This window comes from Coturnix japonica, chromosome 7 (assembly GCF_054131305.1).
Source record: "Coturnix japonica strain WE chromosome 7, WE-NBRP24, whole genome shotgun sequence".
In the NCBI taxonomy this organism is placed as follows: Eukaryota; Metazoa; Chordata; class Aves; order Galliformes; family Phasianidae; genus Coturnix; species Coturnix japonica.
The window spans coordinates 26,852,336-26,870,394 of NC_140669.1; the positions used below are offsets into that span (position 1 = coordinate 26,852,336).

Here is an 18,059-nt window from a genome sequence, read left to right on the forward strand (position 1 = left end):
AAAAAAGAACCGTTCAATCCATGCCTGAATGTCAACAGCAGGTCTGAAAGTGGACTTGTCACATTTCCACTCAAAAAAAAAAAGAAAAAAAGAAAAAACAAACAAAAAAAAAGAGCAGAGAAGGCTGGGGTTTTTAAAGAAGGGGAAAAAAAGCCTCTGAAGTCCCTTGATCTTCTGAAGCCCTGAACTCTTATATTCCATTTATAGCCCGAGCTGGAATGACAACCCCCTCGATTAGGGACTGTCCAATCCAGCTGCATGTGTCAGGATTGTACAAGGCACTAAGTGAAATATATATATGCCCTTATAGACTTTAGCACACTGGGTCCACCTCCAGGGCACGGGCTGTAGCTCATTCCGACCACTACTTCTCTCCCAGGAATCGCTTTTAGGGGGGGTCTTCAGGTTTTTTTGGGGGGCCACCTTCACTCTCAAGTTTAAGCAACACAAAATGGCACCTAAGAAGGACGTTAAGAAACCAGCAGCAGCAGCACCCGCACCCGCGCCAGCACCTGCACCAGCGCCCGCTAAACCCAAAGAACCAGCAATCGATCTCAAGAGCATCAAGGTAATGGATGAACGCGTGCTGATCACTGACCCCAAACACTCCCAAGAGGGAGCAGAGTTCTTGCTGAAACCTGCAGTGAAATGTTGTGTGTGTTTGGCTCCTGTTTGGGGACTGCAGTGAAATGAATAAGTAACCCTCGGGCAGTGGATTTCTTGAGCTGCCGAGCTTTCGGTTGTTTTAGTAGCTTGGAGGGGTGTGAGGCATGGCGCATGATTTAACAGAAGAGTGGAGCTTGGTGCCTTCAAGCATATTGCGGAGGGTCACCCTACAGAACTTCTTACCAAACCAGTATCAGCCTGACTTGTTTAGTAAAGCTGAATTGACAAATTCCACCTAAAAAAAAAACCCAAACAAAACCAAACAAAAAACCCCCACAAAAATTAACCCCCCAGACCCTGAGGTAGGTGCATGAGGACTGGAAAAGGTTACCGGAACTTGGAATGAAATGCTTTCCCACAGCATGGTGCTAAAACATACATTATTCGGCTGTTTCCCCTCAAAGTTCTTCTCAATTTTTGCAACCACTCAGTGACCCTTTGGGCACATGTTTTGAGACCAACGCTGCTTATCTTTAAAAGCAGCAAAGATGAAAGAGATTTAGAGCTTTTGGTTTTCCCTGCACAACCAACACTGAAAAACACCATGAGCTAGAAAGCTGTGAACGGAAGCGTTTCAAGTTATTTCCTCTCACCTTTTCATACTTGCTCAAAATTCACAATTTGCTGCAAATTGAAAGTAAGGAAAAGGCTTCCAGAGGTTTCCCTCTGACTGCATGTCCATTGGAACTTATAGTGAATTCAGACTCTGCATGCCATCCAGCATCACCAGTCATTGCCGTAACCCTCTGAGAAGAATTCCCCAGGCACTCATCAGAGGGAAATCTCTATTTAGGAAAGAGTAGGGGGAGTTAAAGCAGTTACAGAGATGAAGGGACAGACCTATTCCTCTGGGCATGACTATAAATAGTTGTTCTCCACCTACCTGACAAGCTGATTGGTCCTGGGACCAATTTGCTGATAAGGAATCATGCCTACTATGAAGAAGGAGTACAAGGACTCCTAATAGGACCTACTCATTTTAATCTCATGATGAATTCTGTTTAAGGTATCTTAATACATGCAAGTCTGTCATCAATACAGTCCCAGGATTATGACCCACTTAGTAAAATTCCTCAAGTTGTCTTTGGTTTTCACCACTGATAGCCAGTATTTCACTGGAACAGCACGTAGCTCCTCATAAGACTGAAGCTGAACTCACCAGCAAAGCAAAACCAGAGCAAGAGGAAAAGAAAAAGAAATATTGAAATATTTAAAGCAATCTTAGTAAAAGACACACAAAAGTCTACTGTTTTTGAGAATACAGTCTGAAAATTAGATTAGACTTCACATTTTGCTCATCTCAGAGATGAAGGGGAACACAAGCTACATTGCCTATGAAATAATTTAATATGATTTGATAGCTCTCTATGTCCAGTTCATTAGGAGAAAATAGAATTTTCAACTTCAGTGATCTCAGCTAATCTATCTTAACATAAATAGACTTAATAGTGTAATACCAGCTACAAAAATGGCAGGCTGCAGTCTAAGGCAATCCAACCCACTCTTCTGCACAGACAGCTCTCCTTTACAGCAAGGAATATATGCCAATAGCAAAAAGAGAATGCTCTAGGTTTTATCAGATTCAATATGACAGAGGAGAGTCTTTTTAAATTCTTTCTTCTGAAAGATCAGACAACATTATTCCTCTCTGAAGTGTGGGAAAACCTGGACTAGCAAAACTATTTTCTTAACACTACTGGCAGCACACAAGCATTACTATTCCTATTTGCAAATGAGTAAAGCTATGAGCAGAATAATGGAGGATACGGGTCTGCCCTGCAGTGTGCCCCCACAATGGGTCTCTATCCCATTTTGGTCTTACCAGGCCAGGGCCAGGAAGCCTCAGAGGTGCTATGCAGGCAGAAAGAGCCCCCAGCAAGGAGGGGGCCCACCCAACTGCACAGCCATCACCACAAGGTGATGCAGAAGCCCACACTGCCTGTAAAGTGACAGGTTCCTTCAGTCCCAAGCCCTCTCTCCACACCTAAACCTCCATGGCAATCCAGGGTTGCTCAGATGGACGATGGCACTTCCAGGGCTGGCTCTTTGGGCACATAACAGGGACAACCACAGCGCTTTTGGCAAGGAGTCTTGCAGTACAAACTAGACAGCTCCCTGAAGCACCATCCATCCATCCTGAGTTACCCATTTCCACTCACCTCAGTGAAATCAGACCTCAGGATATTAGGGGAAATAGTCTCGTCTTCTAAGCAATTTGACCAGGAGATGTATATGGTAGAGTTGGGTAAAAACAGAAATAAAGATTTTTTGAGTTTCATCTCAATAACTTCTTTTAGCATTAATGAATCCTGAATCCTTGCATTCAGCCAACAAAGCATCAGCATAGAGAAAAGCACAGAACCATTTCCTGTAAAACTTCAAAGCCAGAGAGTACCTAAACCTCATCTTCTGACCAGGACTCTCTTCTGATCAGCACCCTTTCCTGGAGCTCTTGTACTGATCTATCAAGTGTGGAGTCAAAGCCCCCTGCACTTTCAACAAGAGTATCAAATGGGCTCCCCTATGCTCACCAGGGGAATTATCAGTCAACTTGTAGCTTGCTGCAAACAAGGGATTCCTGGGATTACCAGGCTGTGGGGTCAGCAATGTTTTGGAGAGCCACCAAGCCAGTAGACACACAGAAAGCCTTCCTTAGTTTTTACATTCAAGCTCTCTCTATCCATTACAACTGGAAAGGATAAGGGTAGAGCTGCCTAATCAGGATTTACATCAGCCAAATAAGCCAAATCTGACGGTGCACCTTGTTTCCAGCAGGTATCAGAATTCATAATATCCTCCAGAACAAACAAGAAACTGGTTTCCCAGTATTGCTGGTCATTCTTTATTGAGTCTGGTTTTGAGCTTCTTGGGATGCATGCTTTATAAGCCAAACTTAAGAAGCATTAAGCTGGGTTCTTGCAAAAGTAGTCAGCCAAAATCACTTAACATCCTCAGAAGTGGTAATGAGCTTTTCATCTTCTCTTGTCACTACTGACTGTTCTTTCCACATACACTTGAAATTAACCCAATTGAAGCAAATGACTTAGTGACATACTAGCAGCTAGTGTAAGATTTCCTATTTTTGAGCACCATCTATTGACTAAAACCCCAAGTAACAGGAATATCAGACTGCGAAAGACTCAAGTCTCTGAACTCAGCTTTCCCTCAACTCACCATAGGTTATAGTGCAACCAGGACAGAAAGGAAATCAAGGCAAGGACTGGGAACAGGAGGAATTCATTTTGATGTCAAAAATTAAAGACCTTTTTTCCCCTTCTCGAGAAACAGCAACTGTGAATTTGCTCTGCATAAACATTTTGAGTCTAAATTTATATTTCCCCTTTTCCAAAAGTGCGTCCTGAGACTTTAAAAGGTCAAGAATTAAATCACTGACAGGAGAAGAACAGGGTATAAACTCACCTGTTTTGTCAACTTCCTTCTCGTGTGCATGTCTCAGTGAAAAGCTCTGAGCTGATGAACAGCATTACTATGAAACATTTATAATGAGAATTTCTCAGGTGTTTGGTTTTGCAACAAAAGCATTGATAAATGGCTAAGCTTCAAACTGCTCAAAACAGCAGCAGATAGATAGTGTTTCCTTGTGTTTAACTCTGCCCCTATCACCAAGATGAAGAGTACATTGCTTTTTTAAACTGGAAATTCAAAGGGCCCTTCCCAGCACACACACCCACTCCTAGGACCAACAGCAGCCTTGCAGCACTAAGCACAGGGCTTTGGGGCCTGGAGATGCTGAGCTCAGTGCATTTCTCTGTACTGATCTGAACACGTAGTGCACTGAACCAGCGTCACACCAGGTCCTTTACTTAAAGAGTACACGAGTGTCTTTCCCAAGTACCCACGGTGCAAGTGATGCTCCTTTGGCACATGAGGCTTTGCAGAGTGGCGTTTTCAAGGAGATTAATTATGCTGTACCCAGTTGCAGATACACTACCTACATCTTTGGGGAAAGTAATTTGTAATTATCAACTAACACATATTTGCTAAGGCCTTGTGTGACTGTGTGATGCATGACAAAGCCTGCTGCATGGAAACAAGCCTGTGGGATCATTTTGTTTTTAAATACAGAGCTCTTAAGACCGCAAGAAGTGTTTCTCCAAATGTCCTTAACTCTCAATGTGTTCAGTACTCAAAGGGGTCATCTCTGAACATGCACTGCATTGGATACAACCAGAGAGGTAAACTCAGTAAATGCACTGGCAGAAAGCTTCTGGGCTAGAGGGCAAGCAGGGCTGCAAATGTCAGCTGAAGTACTGAGAGAGCAATTGCACTGCTGACCAACTCCTGGAGAAGTGGCAGAATGAGAACAGCAAAGTTAACAGTAGCTTTGCTCATAGTGTTAAGGGCTTCCTTGGAAGCAGGCAGACTCAGCCTGAAATCTTTGGCTCAGGCCTTTAGGTTATGCCTGACCCAACACCAGTAATGGTCCAGATTCTTTGGGATGGACTTACCTACTAGACAAGGTCACTGGTCCTAAGTGCCCTTCAGGTAGGAAGGAGACAAACACCAATTAGACTTCACCTAAAGAGACGTGAAAGTACCTCCTTGGCCATCCAAGACCAGCTTCCTAAAGTGCTGTTAAGCAAGAAAACCTTCAAATATATACCTTGCCCATGTATTTTAGGAGACTCTGTCTGATAACCTGAAGAAACGTTTAAAATGTAATGGTTTACCTTTGTGGCTTTTTCTTTTTAATGTGAAACAAGACCCATTCTTAGTAATTCACAGCTTTGGCAGCATTGCTTCGGTGGCACTGAAGATAATGTTTACAGGGTCTGAAGAGTGACAAAATTTGGTAGAAACAACAGAATTTACCGCAAATGACAGAAAATCCCAACAGCTCACCTGGAATAATTTCAAGCATTAGCAATAGTTGCATGGTAGAGGCTTTCTCCCACCAATGGATAAAGTGAATCAAGCCAACAGTACTTCTAACAGTTTACAACCCCTTAGCACACAGAGAGACCACTACTGATAGCAACAAGATACTTGAGTTTATCTTACATAAGGTAAGAAGAAGGTGACTAATTTAGCCCATGACACGTAAAGAAAGTAGCTGACTGTAAGGAGATATGAAACAGCCAAGATGGAAAATTGCCCCCGGTTCCTTGAGGCTTTATTACATCTCGCCCACACTGCCAAAAAACGCTTTCAGCTGGCTAGTTTGCTGCATAGCACTTAAATGTCAAGTAGCAATAGCTTGAATAATGTTAATACTCTACCACTGCCACTGGGAGGCATGTTAAAACAAGGCATCCCTTGGAGAGCAGCACAGAGCTCCCAGAGCTTCACATTTCCTTGCACATCCCCTCGATTACACACATTCATGCAAAACTAAATGCAATTAGAAAAGGGACACACTAACAAGTGAGCACAGCTGACTGTCCTTCCCCCTGTGAAGCCAATAAAGCCAGTGCAAAATGCTATGATCAGCAGCCGCGACACATTTCACACTCAGGCATTTCAGAAGGACACAATTAATTGCCAAGGTTCATCTACAAGTTTTAGCCTAAGCGTAAAGTTGCAAACTTTAAAGGAAACACAGCACAAAGTTACAAAGAGTGCTTAGATGGAAAATATATATATATATGTGTCACTCTAAAATGCATTAAGCTAACAGATTTAGAACTATCCTTCCAAACCTCATGATATATCACATTTCTCTCCCATACATGAGCAGCGTTGATTTTTATTCTTTCCCCTATTATAATTCTTGGCAGTTTCATTCTCAAAAAAGAGCTCTTTCTCAACAGCTCACCCCCTCTTAGCGTTTCTTTGTCTTATAAAAGACATGAGGCTAAATCCATCAGGCTGATGATTTTTACTTAAATTGGAAATGGGCTCTGAAATCTGTGGTATCGACTGCACCAGCTACTGAACCAGGGTGAGGGTCAGCAGCCTGCTTTATGGAAGGGTTGGAGAGCTGTGTAATCCCGCACTCCATCGTGTCTGCTAGAAACTACATGCAGCTATATTAATCAAGGAGGAAGCATTAGCAGCGAGCAGACACTGTATGAACTGCTACAAGCACAACACCAGCTCCATCCACACAGAAATAAAAGAAATCTCTCGAGATCTGTATGAACAGCTAAATATACAACAAGAGCCCTCAGGGACTGTCTGATCTTCTCCTCTCTGATTTTTAGAGACATCTAAGAAGTTATCAATCTCTTCTACAGAAACAGTACCATAAATTACCTGGTGGCTCCCTAATCCAGTCCCAGCTACAACACTCAGCCAGAACTCAGCCAGAGGGCAGCAAGCAGGTGGAGCAGCTTTAGCTCCAAGCAGCACCTTTCCCTCAGACACTTGCAAAGAGCAGTAAGTGACTGTCCCTCAGCACAGCTGTACTTACAGTGTCCTTCAGCCCAAAGAGGTGGGCACAGCACACAGGTTTGTGTGGACTGGGCATACTGCTTATCTGGTGATGAAGAGCTGCACATAACCCTGTTCACTCTACTCTGCGTAACTGGGATCTGGTCAGAACGTGTCCCATCAGCAATTAGAGGAGTAGAAGATGGTCACAAACTATATAGCAAAATGCCTCAACCAAAAACAAAACAATACAAAACAACACAGAAAAAAAGCAGCACTTTTCCTTGGTATAGCTATCTTCCTCCTGGATAATAACCTCATCCCTAAGTAAAGGCTGAGCCAAGTTAGAGAAATCCAGCTCCTGCTGGTCTTCCCATGTGTTGCTGTTCCTTCACTCCTTCCTTATTTTTGCTGGAGGTTTGAGGGGACGGCATTTGTGTTAGTTTTATTTAAAAACTAGCTTTTATTTAAAAATACCCTCACCAAACTGAACTCCCTGAAATTTTGCCTTCTTCCTAAGGCCCTGAGACTCAGCACATTTAAAACAAGAAGTACTTTAAAGCCCCCAACAAATCCTGTAGGCTTAGAGCTGCTTAATTGAAACATGCCCGTGGTAGATAATTTCTCTCCAGTGAAATGATGTCTAGGGAATTTTTGTTCAAGAATCAGTGACAAAATGAAGGGTTGATGTGGTACACAAGTTTTTCCTCCTGTAAAACATGAGCCAAAGCCTCATACAGTCAAGAGTTCTGCTTGCTTATATGGAGAGCCCTCTCAATTTATACTTCTTGACAGCCCATTCAAGCCAGGTGGCTGGCTAATCCAGGTATCAGTTTTCTCAGCTTAAGACAAACGCACACTGATTATTTTTTTGCTGCCACGTAAAATCCTTTGGAATGGGTTTTGTTGTAGCCAGTAATAGACTGGATCTGGAATCAAGAAGATAATTCAGGAAAATTTTCCTTGAGCAAAAATTCAATTGTGTTTCCAGGGAAACATTTTGCAGCCTCCAGCACTGCAGAGTGAGAGGCTGAGGGCAGGAGGAAAATTCCACAAAAGGCAACACACTACTTTGACCCAGGCAACATTTCAGCTCTGCCAAAATCTTTGGAGAGCTCCTCTATTAATGCATTGGGACTGATGGCCAAGGTCCATATTAGCTTTCTCACTGCCTGTGCTCTTGCCCCAGCCAGTATTAATTAGGAGATCTGAACTGTACTAAATCGATGTGGGCTAATTCAGACAAAAACATCGGATCCCTTTTGTCTGTAACCCTACGGCTATGCCCTGTCCTGAATATGTCCCTGTTCCCACATAATAATAGATCACAAGTAGCAGAACAAGCAAAAGTGAAAAACTGGCAGCAGAACATTTTTCAGCCTCAGTGTATTTTCCAGGTATTCCCTCAAAATGCAAATAATCCATTTGGACAAAATGTCTTCAAACTAAAATGACTAGCTCAGAAAACTCTTGTATCTTTAGACGTCAAAAGGGGAGGTAGGAGGTTAAAGATTCAAATAGCACTAATTATTTCAACCCATTTTGATTGTTTAGTCTTTAAAGGATATGGATGTTAAGTCTGGTTGGATTTGATTGTTTCCTTTTCGTACAGAAAAAAACCAAACCAGTTAAGCTTATCTTCAGGTTAACTAAATGAGCTACGGGAGAAAGTTTCTCACTGACCACATTTTACCATTAGAAAAAGAGAAGTGGCAAGCACACAACAAAGGAGAATAGATGTTAAGGAGGACTTGTTGACTAGAATGGAGACTCTTGCTGTCATACAGTTTTCCCAACCCAGCTCCATGAACCTCCCCATCCAGCTGGAATGACAGAGAAGAAGCGAAGTTTGGATCGGCTTTCCCTCATTCTTCTACCTTTTATTGCATTAGTTTAGAGACGTGAACCAGGCTTGGAAAGTGTTGCACCATAGGAATAGATCTTTGCTACTGGAGAAACTGTACAACCTCTCTTCTTCAGCTTATCCTGAAACTCACCACTCCTAATCTCACCAGGAGCACCCTGCAGCCCAAAAGCTATTGCTGTCCCCCTTCCAGCACACAAAGCTCAACAGGCATCCTTGCTTCAATCACAGCTTCTTCCACATACATGTACCACAAAAACCCCTCCAGTTCTGACCCCAGCAGCTCCTCATCTCATCACACCAGCAAGCTCTGAAGTTGGCATGCTGGGGTCAACGCTATAAGGAAAGTGTCCTGAATTCCTCACTGCCCTGCAAAGTACACCTCCTCATCAGCTGCAAGCCTAGCAGTATAGCTAGGTCCAGACGTGTGCTTAGATTTGCCTTTAGAAACCTTCCAAACTTGGAAAACGTGACCAGAGCAGTGGAAGACCTTCAGTTGGATACCACCTCAACAAGCTGGCGAACCTTCTTCACAGTGCCGGCAGCTGGACTGCACCAAAATGACAAACAGCACCATCCACATAAAGCAGACCTCTACATCATCCAAATAAGGGCTTGAGAAAAGCCAGCAAAGGGACAAGGAGTACTAGCGATTTCATGGGCTTTGAAACAAACCCAAGGCATGCTATCCAGCTGCACCTAACACACAACTTGCAAGCCACGTGTAAAACAAGCCAGCCGGGCAAATACATGGCATCTCTCGCCCTCAACGCCCCTCGACTGCTGACTTCATAGCTTATTGGAGAAACAGGAGCCTTGCCTATCTCGGTAGGCCTGGACAAGGAATACCCCTTCTTGATGGTCCAGACTCAGAAAGTGCTGACATGATCCAAACTTTCTGCTCACTACTCTCTGCCCCTCTCCAACCTCCTAAAAATAGCAGTCGTAAGATGTCCATCAAGGCACGGCGCCTCCTGTCACTTTGCCCTAAGAAAGCTAAAGAACTCACCAAGGGGAGGGGCAGCTTCCTTCTGACACCTAATCCAGGCAATGCCGTCAGCACTGCCAGATAAATAGGGGGGAGAAAGGCCAGGAAAGCAGGACCACTCTCAGAGACCTCTCAGCTAATCCCTCCAGCCCGTCTGCCGCTCTACTTTTCCAACTCTCAATCATGGTGGGTCCACTGCAAAGCTAATAGTAAGCAGCGAGGCAGAGTATTTTACAGGAGTAAATTCAGCTTCTTGTTCAAGTTAGTTCTGGGGGGGAGGACAGGCCAGAGGGTGACAGTTTAGGTTTGCTTGATTTTCCTCCGCAGTATTTTTAATACAAAAAATATCATAGCTTAATGCTTTATGAAACAATGTACTGTCAAAAGCTAACTTAAACACAAGCTTGGAAGGGTTGATTTATTTTACGTTAATATAAAAAGAAACAAACAAAATACAGGCTGCTTGTTATAAATATTACTTCAAAAGGTTGTACTTAAGTGAGTCTATCCTAAAGTAGTAAGTGACCTGGTGGTACACCAACAACCTACTTGTTAGTTCATAAACTTGAGATAGTTATTGCTTCTGGCCACAAGCTTGGTGCTCCCAGGGATGGAGGTTTTTACAAAAACCCTAAAAACAGGCTTGGGGATGAATTTTTGCATGGCAGGTTGCTATTTGGGTTTCTGTGGCCTAAGACAGGCAAGACAGATATGAGAGCGCTCAGCTACCTTGTGCTATTTGCTTTCTCTCAGTGCATTTTCAGCAGTTCGACTCCTTTTTTTCTTTCTCTCTTCCCAACTGCAGTCCTTCTCACCTGACGAAATCAATGGTAAGTGAAACAAAACCTGAACTAACAGGGGGCGGGATTGGGGGAATATAATGGCTACCAAAAAGCTAAGCGTTCACCGGTCTTAAGAGCTCTTTTGCCATCTACATCGCTTCTGTGCATCTGTCAGGCCACATTTTTTGCTGTCTTGGAAGATACTCATGGATTGAGCTGGATGCTTTAGAAAACAAGCAGGTCCTCCCCCAGCCCCCCCTTCCTAAGCTATTTTTTGTGATTGATTTCCTTCCAACAGATCGAGTTCTCCAAGGAGCAGCAGGATGGTAAGTTACAAGACAGCCGATGCTTTTCACATGTATGTGAGTTCAGAGAGGAGCTACAGCCTTAGAAGTTTAACAGCTACCAAAAGATGAGCTAGGACTTCATTCACCTGGTTTAATTCACAACGCTCCTGACTTAAGAGTCATTGTGCTGGTTTAAACTGAACAGTAACGTGGCCTCAGATTTACATGTAATTTATCAGGGTGCTTACATGCCACCTAAGCTGAGAAGTATATGATGTGATGCATGAAGGGGAAATACAGTGGTGCTACCACTTCTACCTGCTAAGCATTCTTCAGCTGGGCTGGCTGCTCAAAAGCATGCTGAAAATGGATTTTGATTGCTTTCTTAGAGCTGTGAAGGAAATAAGCAGCTGAAGACAAAAAGGAAAGTGGGAGCGAGCTGAAAATTTAACTTAGCTGTGCACTTATATAAGCAGAAAACATTTTGCTGAAGGCTCACATGTCACTTCTGCAAGGAGATGCTACGGAAGAGGGGGCAGAGTGGCTATTTTAAATATATTCGTGAAGTATGGGAGTGGCTGGCAAATAAGGGACTCATGGACTTCCACAAAACATAATTGGTCTGAAGGCACTACAATTCTCATGCATCCTGCATTATTTCCTATTGGTGACCTGCTGAGAAGCAAGTAACAAGTTCACCCCCACTCAATCCCTAGAAACCTAAAAAGGAATGCTTTAAATACCTTAAAAGAGCTATCTGGATTATATTAAATAATGACTTTAAGACCTGTCAAAAACGCAGTAGCAAATACAAAAGTCTTGTGACTGTGAGGAACTTATTTAGAATGGAAAACACAAGAACTTAGTAGAAATCCAGAGGATGAGGAACGACTTGAAGCAGGTGCTAAAAGAGCCCTAAACTTCCTAAATATCAGCCTGTTCTGTATTATGCCATCAGAATCAACAGGGAAAGATACTGTGCAGCTGCTAGGGCTGGAACCATTCTTTTTCCTGACATCCAAACACTCAAAACGCTTTCCTTCCTGGCCAGGACTCCTCATCACTTTGCCATTTTAAAACTTCTACAGAAGCATAGAGAGTTTAAAGAGAAATGTCATCAATTCAAACCTGGCACATGTAACAAGACAAATGGTTTTTTTCAGTTTCCTTCCATGTTTCAGACCATCCAGCTGCTATCTTGCTGTGACAACTATGGCAAACAGAGGAGTAATTAAAGTACACTTGAGAGAAGAATTTCCCTGGATCGAAGCTGTCCCACCCTCAGTTGCTATTTCCATCCATACAAGCAGCTGGTTATTGCTCTCCTTACAGAGAGATTTTAGACTTGCTTACTCCAACAGTGGTTTAAACTTGGACCAGCTATAAAAAAAAGTAATCAAAGATACAGCAGCAATGCTCACACCTAAGACAGAAAACATTTCTCTGAGCTAGGGAGCGGCATTCAGAGCCCAGCAAACATAAAACTTCATGGGATTTACAAAGTAGGGAAACTCTGATGGCTTTTCTAATAACGAAGTGGCATTGTTTTATACTTGGCTCTGGCTAAATGTCAGGAATGCACCAGATGAAAGATCTGATCACATAGTATAAATCAGCACAGCTCTATCGACCTCAGTTGCAAGAGCAGAAGCTGATATGGAGATGGTATATTGTAAGGGGAGGCTCCACATGGTTCAGAAGGCCTCGATTTCATAGACTGCAATAAAGGCTGTAAGGGGAGAGGGCTAATAGTAAAGGGCTATAGGTCTCACACATCAAACACTAAGAAGATTAGTTTCAGATATATTAGATTACAGCCTAGCAGGATGTACATCTCATATCAGCAGTTTTTCTGGATGCCAGAATCTCTTCCAGTAACATGGTTTATGGATGGCTAAAGCAAGATCCTAAGTACCTCTGTGCCCCGTGTGCACAGCACAAGATGAATGAGGACATGACTCGGTGTGGTTTGTTACTCCTAAATCTGCTCTGAGGCACAAAGGATATTCCACCTACATATACAGCAAGACAAAGCCCTCTCTAGCTACTGGGAGAGCATCACAGCCACAGAAGGGAACGCATTTGGTTTGCCTGCAGTCAAAATATAGCACCATCAGGCAAAGTTCAGAAGAGATAACAGCACAGACCAAGATGGTCCAGACACATGAGGTTCAAAGACAACCCTTCAGATGAGCTTCTGGCTTTGTTTGATTGATTTAATTTATTTTTGGAGATCTCTTTGCTTATTGCAACAGCAACCTAAAAAGCTTGAAGATTTTTTAAGTTGATTAAGGTGGAGCTTTGCATTATAGATAGACAACATGATAGGCAACTGCCTGCACTGATTTTTATAACAGAAATGTCACTACACCAAAGTATTTGGTCAGCAGCAAGGGGAGAAAAAAGGAATGTTGACAAGCTGGCATCACTAAAAGAAACAAAGTACTGAAGTTGTACACATTGGGAATACACCATAATAAGGAACCACACAAGCATTGGCTAGACATTAATGCATCCAAAGTAAGTGGGTATAGACTGCAAATGGCAGACAAAGGCAGCAATAAGTTATTCTATGATTCAACTCTATGATTCTTAATGATTCTGTTCTCCCATCACAACTGTCTGAAAGGAGGTTGTGGTGATGTGGGGGGTTGGCCACTTCTCCTAAGTAAGTGGTGATAGGACTGCTGTTCTGGGCAGCTAGGTACTGTGGCAGAGGAGTTACAATCTTTGGATGAGATAGAGTACAGTGGATTCTGCTGCTGTCACGTAAAGAAACTTGTACTTGAATAGTAAGGGCTATAGACAGCTTACTTTACTGTGCGTTTGAAAGAACAAGGTCAATCGCAAAACTACTGGAGGCTCTTAGAGTCAAGAAAACTACAAAAAGTAGTTATAAAAGTTTAAAAATAGCAAAACCCAAATGTCAGAGAGGAGTTTCTCTTGGGACCGTGGGCCAAAGATTCCCTTGCTAACTCCCTTGGAGTCATTGGAACAGTACAAGGAGACAACAGGCTCTCAGCTCTGGCAATACATCTGGTCAAAACGTAGCTGCCTGCCTCAACCTAACCACTGCTCTTCCCTTGCAGACTTCAAGGAGGCCTTCCTCCTCTTCGACAGGACTGGTGATGCCAAGATTACCCTGAGCCAGGTCGGTGACATCGTTCGGGCACTGGGACAGAACCCCACAAATGCTGAGATCAACAAGATCCTGGGCAACCCCAGCAAAGAGGGTAAGAACCCTGCTATCTCTCCTGGGCCCTTTTTTGAAGCTGGGGAACTAATTAGGAGCTATTGGTACTCCAAGTAGGAGGGAGATGACTTTTTGTTCCAACAGGGGAGCAAGGTGGGCTCTCCAGCAGCAATAAGGAGAATTTTGCTAGTTTGTTTTGAAGATTTGGGCAGCAGAAAATACAGTGTTCAGAAAACCTCATCTCTAGGCTACGGAGCAGTCTCTGCAGAAATCACTTTGTTGTCAGCTTGGAAAAGCACGCACTTCTTACTGCTCACAGCCTCTTTGTGACCAAGACTCCTCAGCAAAAGGCTATTTCTAGCAGCACTTCTTTTGCATTAGCTGAGACACACCCCAAGAGTAGAAACCCAACTTCATATTTCAGCTGAACAGGATGGCCGTTTTAAACTACTACAAACATAGACAAGCACAGCACACGCTGGCAATTTATTACTGGTCATTTACTAACTGTCACTTTCTATTTCCTTTCCTCCTCCATAGAGATAAAAAGTGGTTAACTTTGTGATAATCTCCTTTCAACAAGGACTTGGCTCTGGGACATCCCCAATTTCACTCAAACTCACACTCAAATAGGCACCTATTAGGATAGGCTAAACAATATTCAAGCCATCAGGCCTGGAAAGAGAGGCTTAAAGGAGCAGTTTATAAGTCCTGTGTTAGCATCAGTGAGAAGTGCTAAGCAGAAGACTAACACTGAGCTGAGACAGTGCTTTAAGTGACTATACCAATAACTGAATGACATCTTTACATAGCTGGGCAGTAAAATAGTTTTTGAATAGATGGCTGTTCCAGAAATCTCCTATGTTTCCATCTCTTATATTTCATCCTTGCCCAAATGAAAGCTGCTCCTTGAAAGGATTTAAGTAAGAAAAAAAAGGATTCCTCTGGCAGCTTTGCTATCCGGGGAAGGCCTCACTGAAGACCTCAGCTTCTGTCTCATGAAAACAAAGGGGCAAGATGCACTAAACTTGTGAGGCCTTAAACCTCCACAATGAGCACGCTTAATAGCAGATTTTGATACCATCTCCACTGGGCATCCTATTTTTAGTTTATTCTTTTGCCAAGTCTCTGTTATCACATCCAGGAGAACCTTACAAGGCTATTAACATAATGTAACCCAGGGGCTTTAAGTCCCAGCATCTCACTCTTCTTGCCTTAAACCCTATGCAGCAGGAAAGGAGATCTGTTTCATGGTATTCTGCAGATCCCCCACTGCCAAAACCTTTTCAAAGATCAACTCATGTGCTGGCAAAAGGGGCAGGCAAGAGAGGTGGGAGGCTTTCACAAATTTCAGTTTGAATATCCCAGGTGAACATTCAAGTGTCCAGCAGCACTGCAACTGATGCTTTCTTTCCAGAGATGAATGCCAAGAAAATAACTTTTGAAGAGTTCCTGCCCATGCTGCAAGCAGCTGCTAACAACAAAGATCAGGGTACCTTTGAAGACTTTGTTGAAGGTCTGCGTGTTTTCGACAAGGAAGGCAATGGCACAGTCATGGGGGCTGAACTCCGCCACGTACTGGCTACACTGGGTAAGGGATTGTCACATCTGTGAACACAAAAAAACTGCTGCTGTTTCTAGGCACAAGAGAGGGAGGATGAATGTTCTAACTAGCTTACAGAGGTAGGAGGCCGCTAGCCAAGACTCTGGGAAAGCTAGTACAAAGCAATAGAAAGATCAAAAGAATTTTACTTCTAAACTTAAATGAGGTACTAAAAGGGTCCACTGAGGGACAGAGAGAAAAGACTAAATCTAGAGATCTAAAGCACACAGAGGATTTGCAGCATATTCTTTAGTCTGTAAACAACTAGGAACCTTAAGTCTACATGCACACACAGAACCTGTAAAAAAATTAAAACGAATAAATCTTAGTTCAGCAGCAGATCTTCCTGTTATTACCTCAGAAAACAAAGAAAGCATGTGGAAAAGCTACAGGATTCAGCCTCAGCTGTGTGTCTAAGAATTAACCAGGCTGCCTTCATTCTCTAGGAGAGAAGATGACAGAAGAGGAAGTAGACGAACTGATGAAAGGTCAGGAAGACTCCAACGGCTGCATCAATTATGAGGGTACGTGTGGGGGTTCAACACCCTCTTGTCCTACATTTCATCTCTAAGTTTCACTGCAGTTTGCTCAACTTCTCTGGCAAATTGTGTGGACAGAGCGATAGCTGAGTTATGTTGAAAGGTTTACGCATGAAAACAATGTGCCTGGCCAGCACAAACCGAGCCATGGGAAAGCCTGGGTTTCGCTGCAGCAGAGAAGGCCGCTGTTGTTAGCCGTGGGTCTCTAGACTCTGACATTCCATAGTAAAGCTCCCATAACTGGAAGTAAACAAACCCACAGATAATGCTTGGGCAAATGTTCCATTTGACATCTAGTCTCATCACATCCAAGTGGGAAGAGAATTTAGTTTGAACAGTATTAAACACTTCAAACTTACTATCACGTTACTGAGCCAAATCTGATCAGAAACGTGCCTTTTCAACACCATCAGCTCCTGAACAGCTCTTGCTTTTGAAAGTGTCACCTGAAGTAATATTTGCTGCTCCTTCTAACCAACACATCTGTATTTTTCCACAGCATTTGTAAAGCACATCCTGTCTGTCTAAGTGGACGTCCTCACATAACAAATGGTACGTTCCCATTTGCATGCTTAACCTTGCCTCTTTGCTATGCTTAAAGGCTTCTTCTTGCCCATGGCCAGACATAGGTTATGAAATCAACATGACACTGACTCACCAATGATAAAATTAAACTGCTGTCCAAGAGCAACAGGCACAGGAAAGCACATCCCTGAGTCTAATCCCCAGCTCTACAACTGGTCAGAAACTCAGGTGGCATTTAGTGGATTTTTCCAGCAGACAGATCATGAAAAAAAAATGCTCAGTTTACCTGTGAATATGAAAATGCTTGAACTTAAAAGTCATCCTAAATTTCTGTCACCATACAAAAGGAGAGCTCACACTATGCAAATTGATACCTTGAGACACAGGATCAGAAAAACAAATCCAAGCAACACCTCCCCATAATTCAAAGATAACTGCAGAAAGAGCAGCCTGACTATGTTTGTGAACTACTGAGAACTGCTTTCCAAAAGAATGAATTAATTATCTCAAGAAAGTATTATAACAGTCATGGTCAATAGCCAAAAGAGGGCTTCAGAAGTACCTGCACATTTAACACTATTTCTACAAGCAGAGGGGAAAAAAAAAATAAAAAAAAATGAACAACAATAAAAGAAACAATGTGACCCACAACCTTGATATCCTTCTGTAAACAAGATATTGTGGGTATGTTTTCTCCTTTGAGCTGTTATGTTTCGCTGGGAGAGACAATCCCAACTCACGTGCAACTAAACAGACATCTCAAAAGCAAAATTAAGGGCTTCTTTTGACATTTTGCAGTGTTTCTTCAGCCAAACTTGATTTCAAGTTGAACTCTCCCATTCCTTCCTAGAACAAGATGAATTTGGAAACACCAGATGGCACCTAAAATCTGCCAAGTGAAATTCTTGCTCTGGCAGTCATCATCAACATGGAAACTGCATAGGACTGGACAATATGCCTCCAAACCCACTATTTCTTTTCTATTTTTATTCTATTTTTTAATCAGTGCATCCTTGGGCATTGCCTCTGGGTCACTTCCAAAAACTGAACTGCACCAGGGAGAGTTAGATGGAACAACTGCTACCATCCAGCGTTCATCCATCCCAAGCATCTCTTTCCATGTTGTTTCCCATTAAAGAATGTAAACTTTTGGAAAAAAACAAGTATTATTAAATCCCTGTTGTCACTTTGAGGCTATAAAGTCTTTTTTTTTTAAACCCCTATAAACCTATTCAAACCAACTCTAACAAGAACTAAGCGCTTCATTTATTTCCGTCGG

General features: G+C 42.8%; 1 protein-coding gene and 1 long non-coding RNA gene across 5 annotated transcripts in view; one reads left to right on the forward strand and one right to left on the reverse strand.

Moving 5' to 3' along the window:
* The window catches only part of LOC107316442 (uncharacterized), a 50,050-nt gene that overhangs the window by 7,127 nt on the left and 24,864 nt on the right, over positions 1–18,059 (reverse strand). The window lies entirely within an intron of this gene.
* Positions 319–17,972, forward strand: MYL1 (myosin light chain 1). 3 transcript variants are annotated; one of them, XM_015868024.3, is made up of 8 exons: positions 9,963–10,060; positions 10,657–10,681; positions 10,932–10,959; positions 14,010–14,153; positions 15,531–15,704; positions 16,163–16,240; positions 16,755–16,807; positions 17,631–17,972. In XM_015868024.3, exons 2-7 carry the CDS (start codon positions 10,679–10,681, stop codon positions 16,781–16,783), a joined length of 456 nt encoding a protein of 151 aa, XP_015723510.1. In that variant the 5' UTR covers positions 9,963–10,060; positions 10,657–10,678; the 3' UTR covers positions 16,784–16,807; positions 17,631–17,972. The 3 variants fall into 3 exon arrangements, with proteins under 3 accessions (XP_015723508.2, XP_015723507.2, XP_015723510.1); XM_015868022.3 differs by lacking the exons at positions 9,963–10,060; positions 10,657–10,681 and adding an exon at positions 319–568 and having other exon boundaries at positions 17,579–17,972; XM_015868021.3 differs by lacking the exons at positions 9,963–10,060; positions 10,657–10,681 and adding an exon at positions 319–568.

What these genes read in the sequence shown, in the direction of transcription:
- MYL1 (XM_015868022.3), top strand. Translation starts at nt 452, where the DNA reads ATGGCACCTAAGAAGGACGTTAAGAAACCAGCAGCAGCAGCACCCGCA. An exon ending in CTCCAAGGAGCAGCAGGATG is followed by an intron (nt 10,960 to 14,009) that starts GTAAGTTACAAG and finishes CTTCCCTTGCAG; the next exon opens with ACTTCAAGGAGGCCTTCCTC. An exon ending in GGGCAACCCCAGCAAAGAGG is followed by an intron (nt 14,154 to 15,530) that starts GTAAGAACCCTG and finishes CTTTCTTTCCAG; the next exon opens with AGATGAATGCCAAGAAAATA.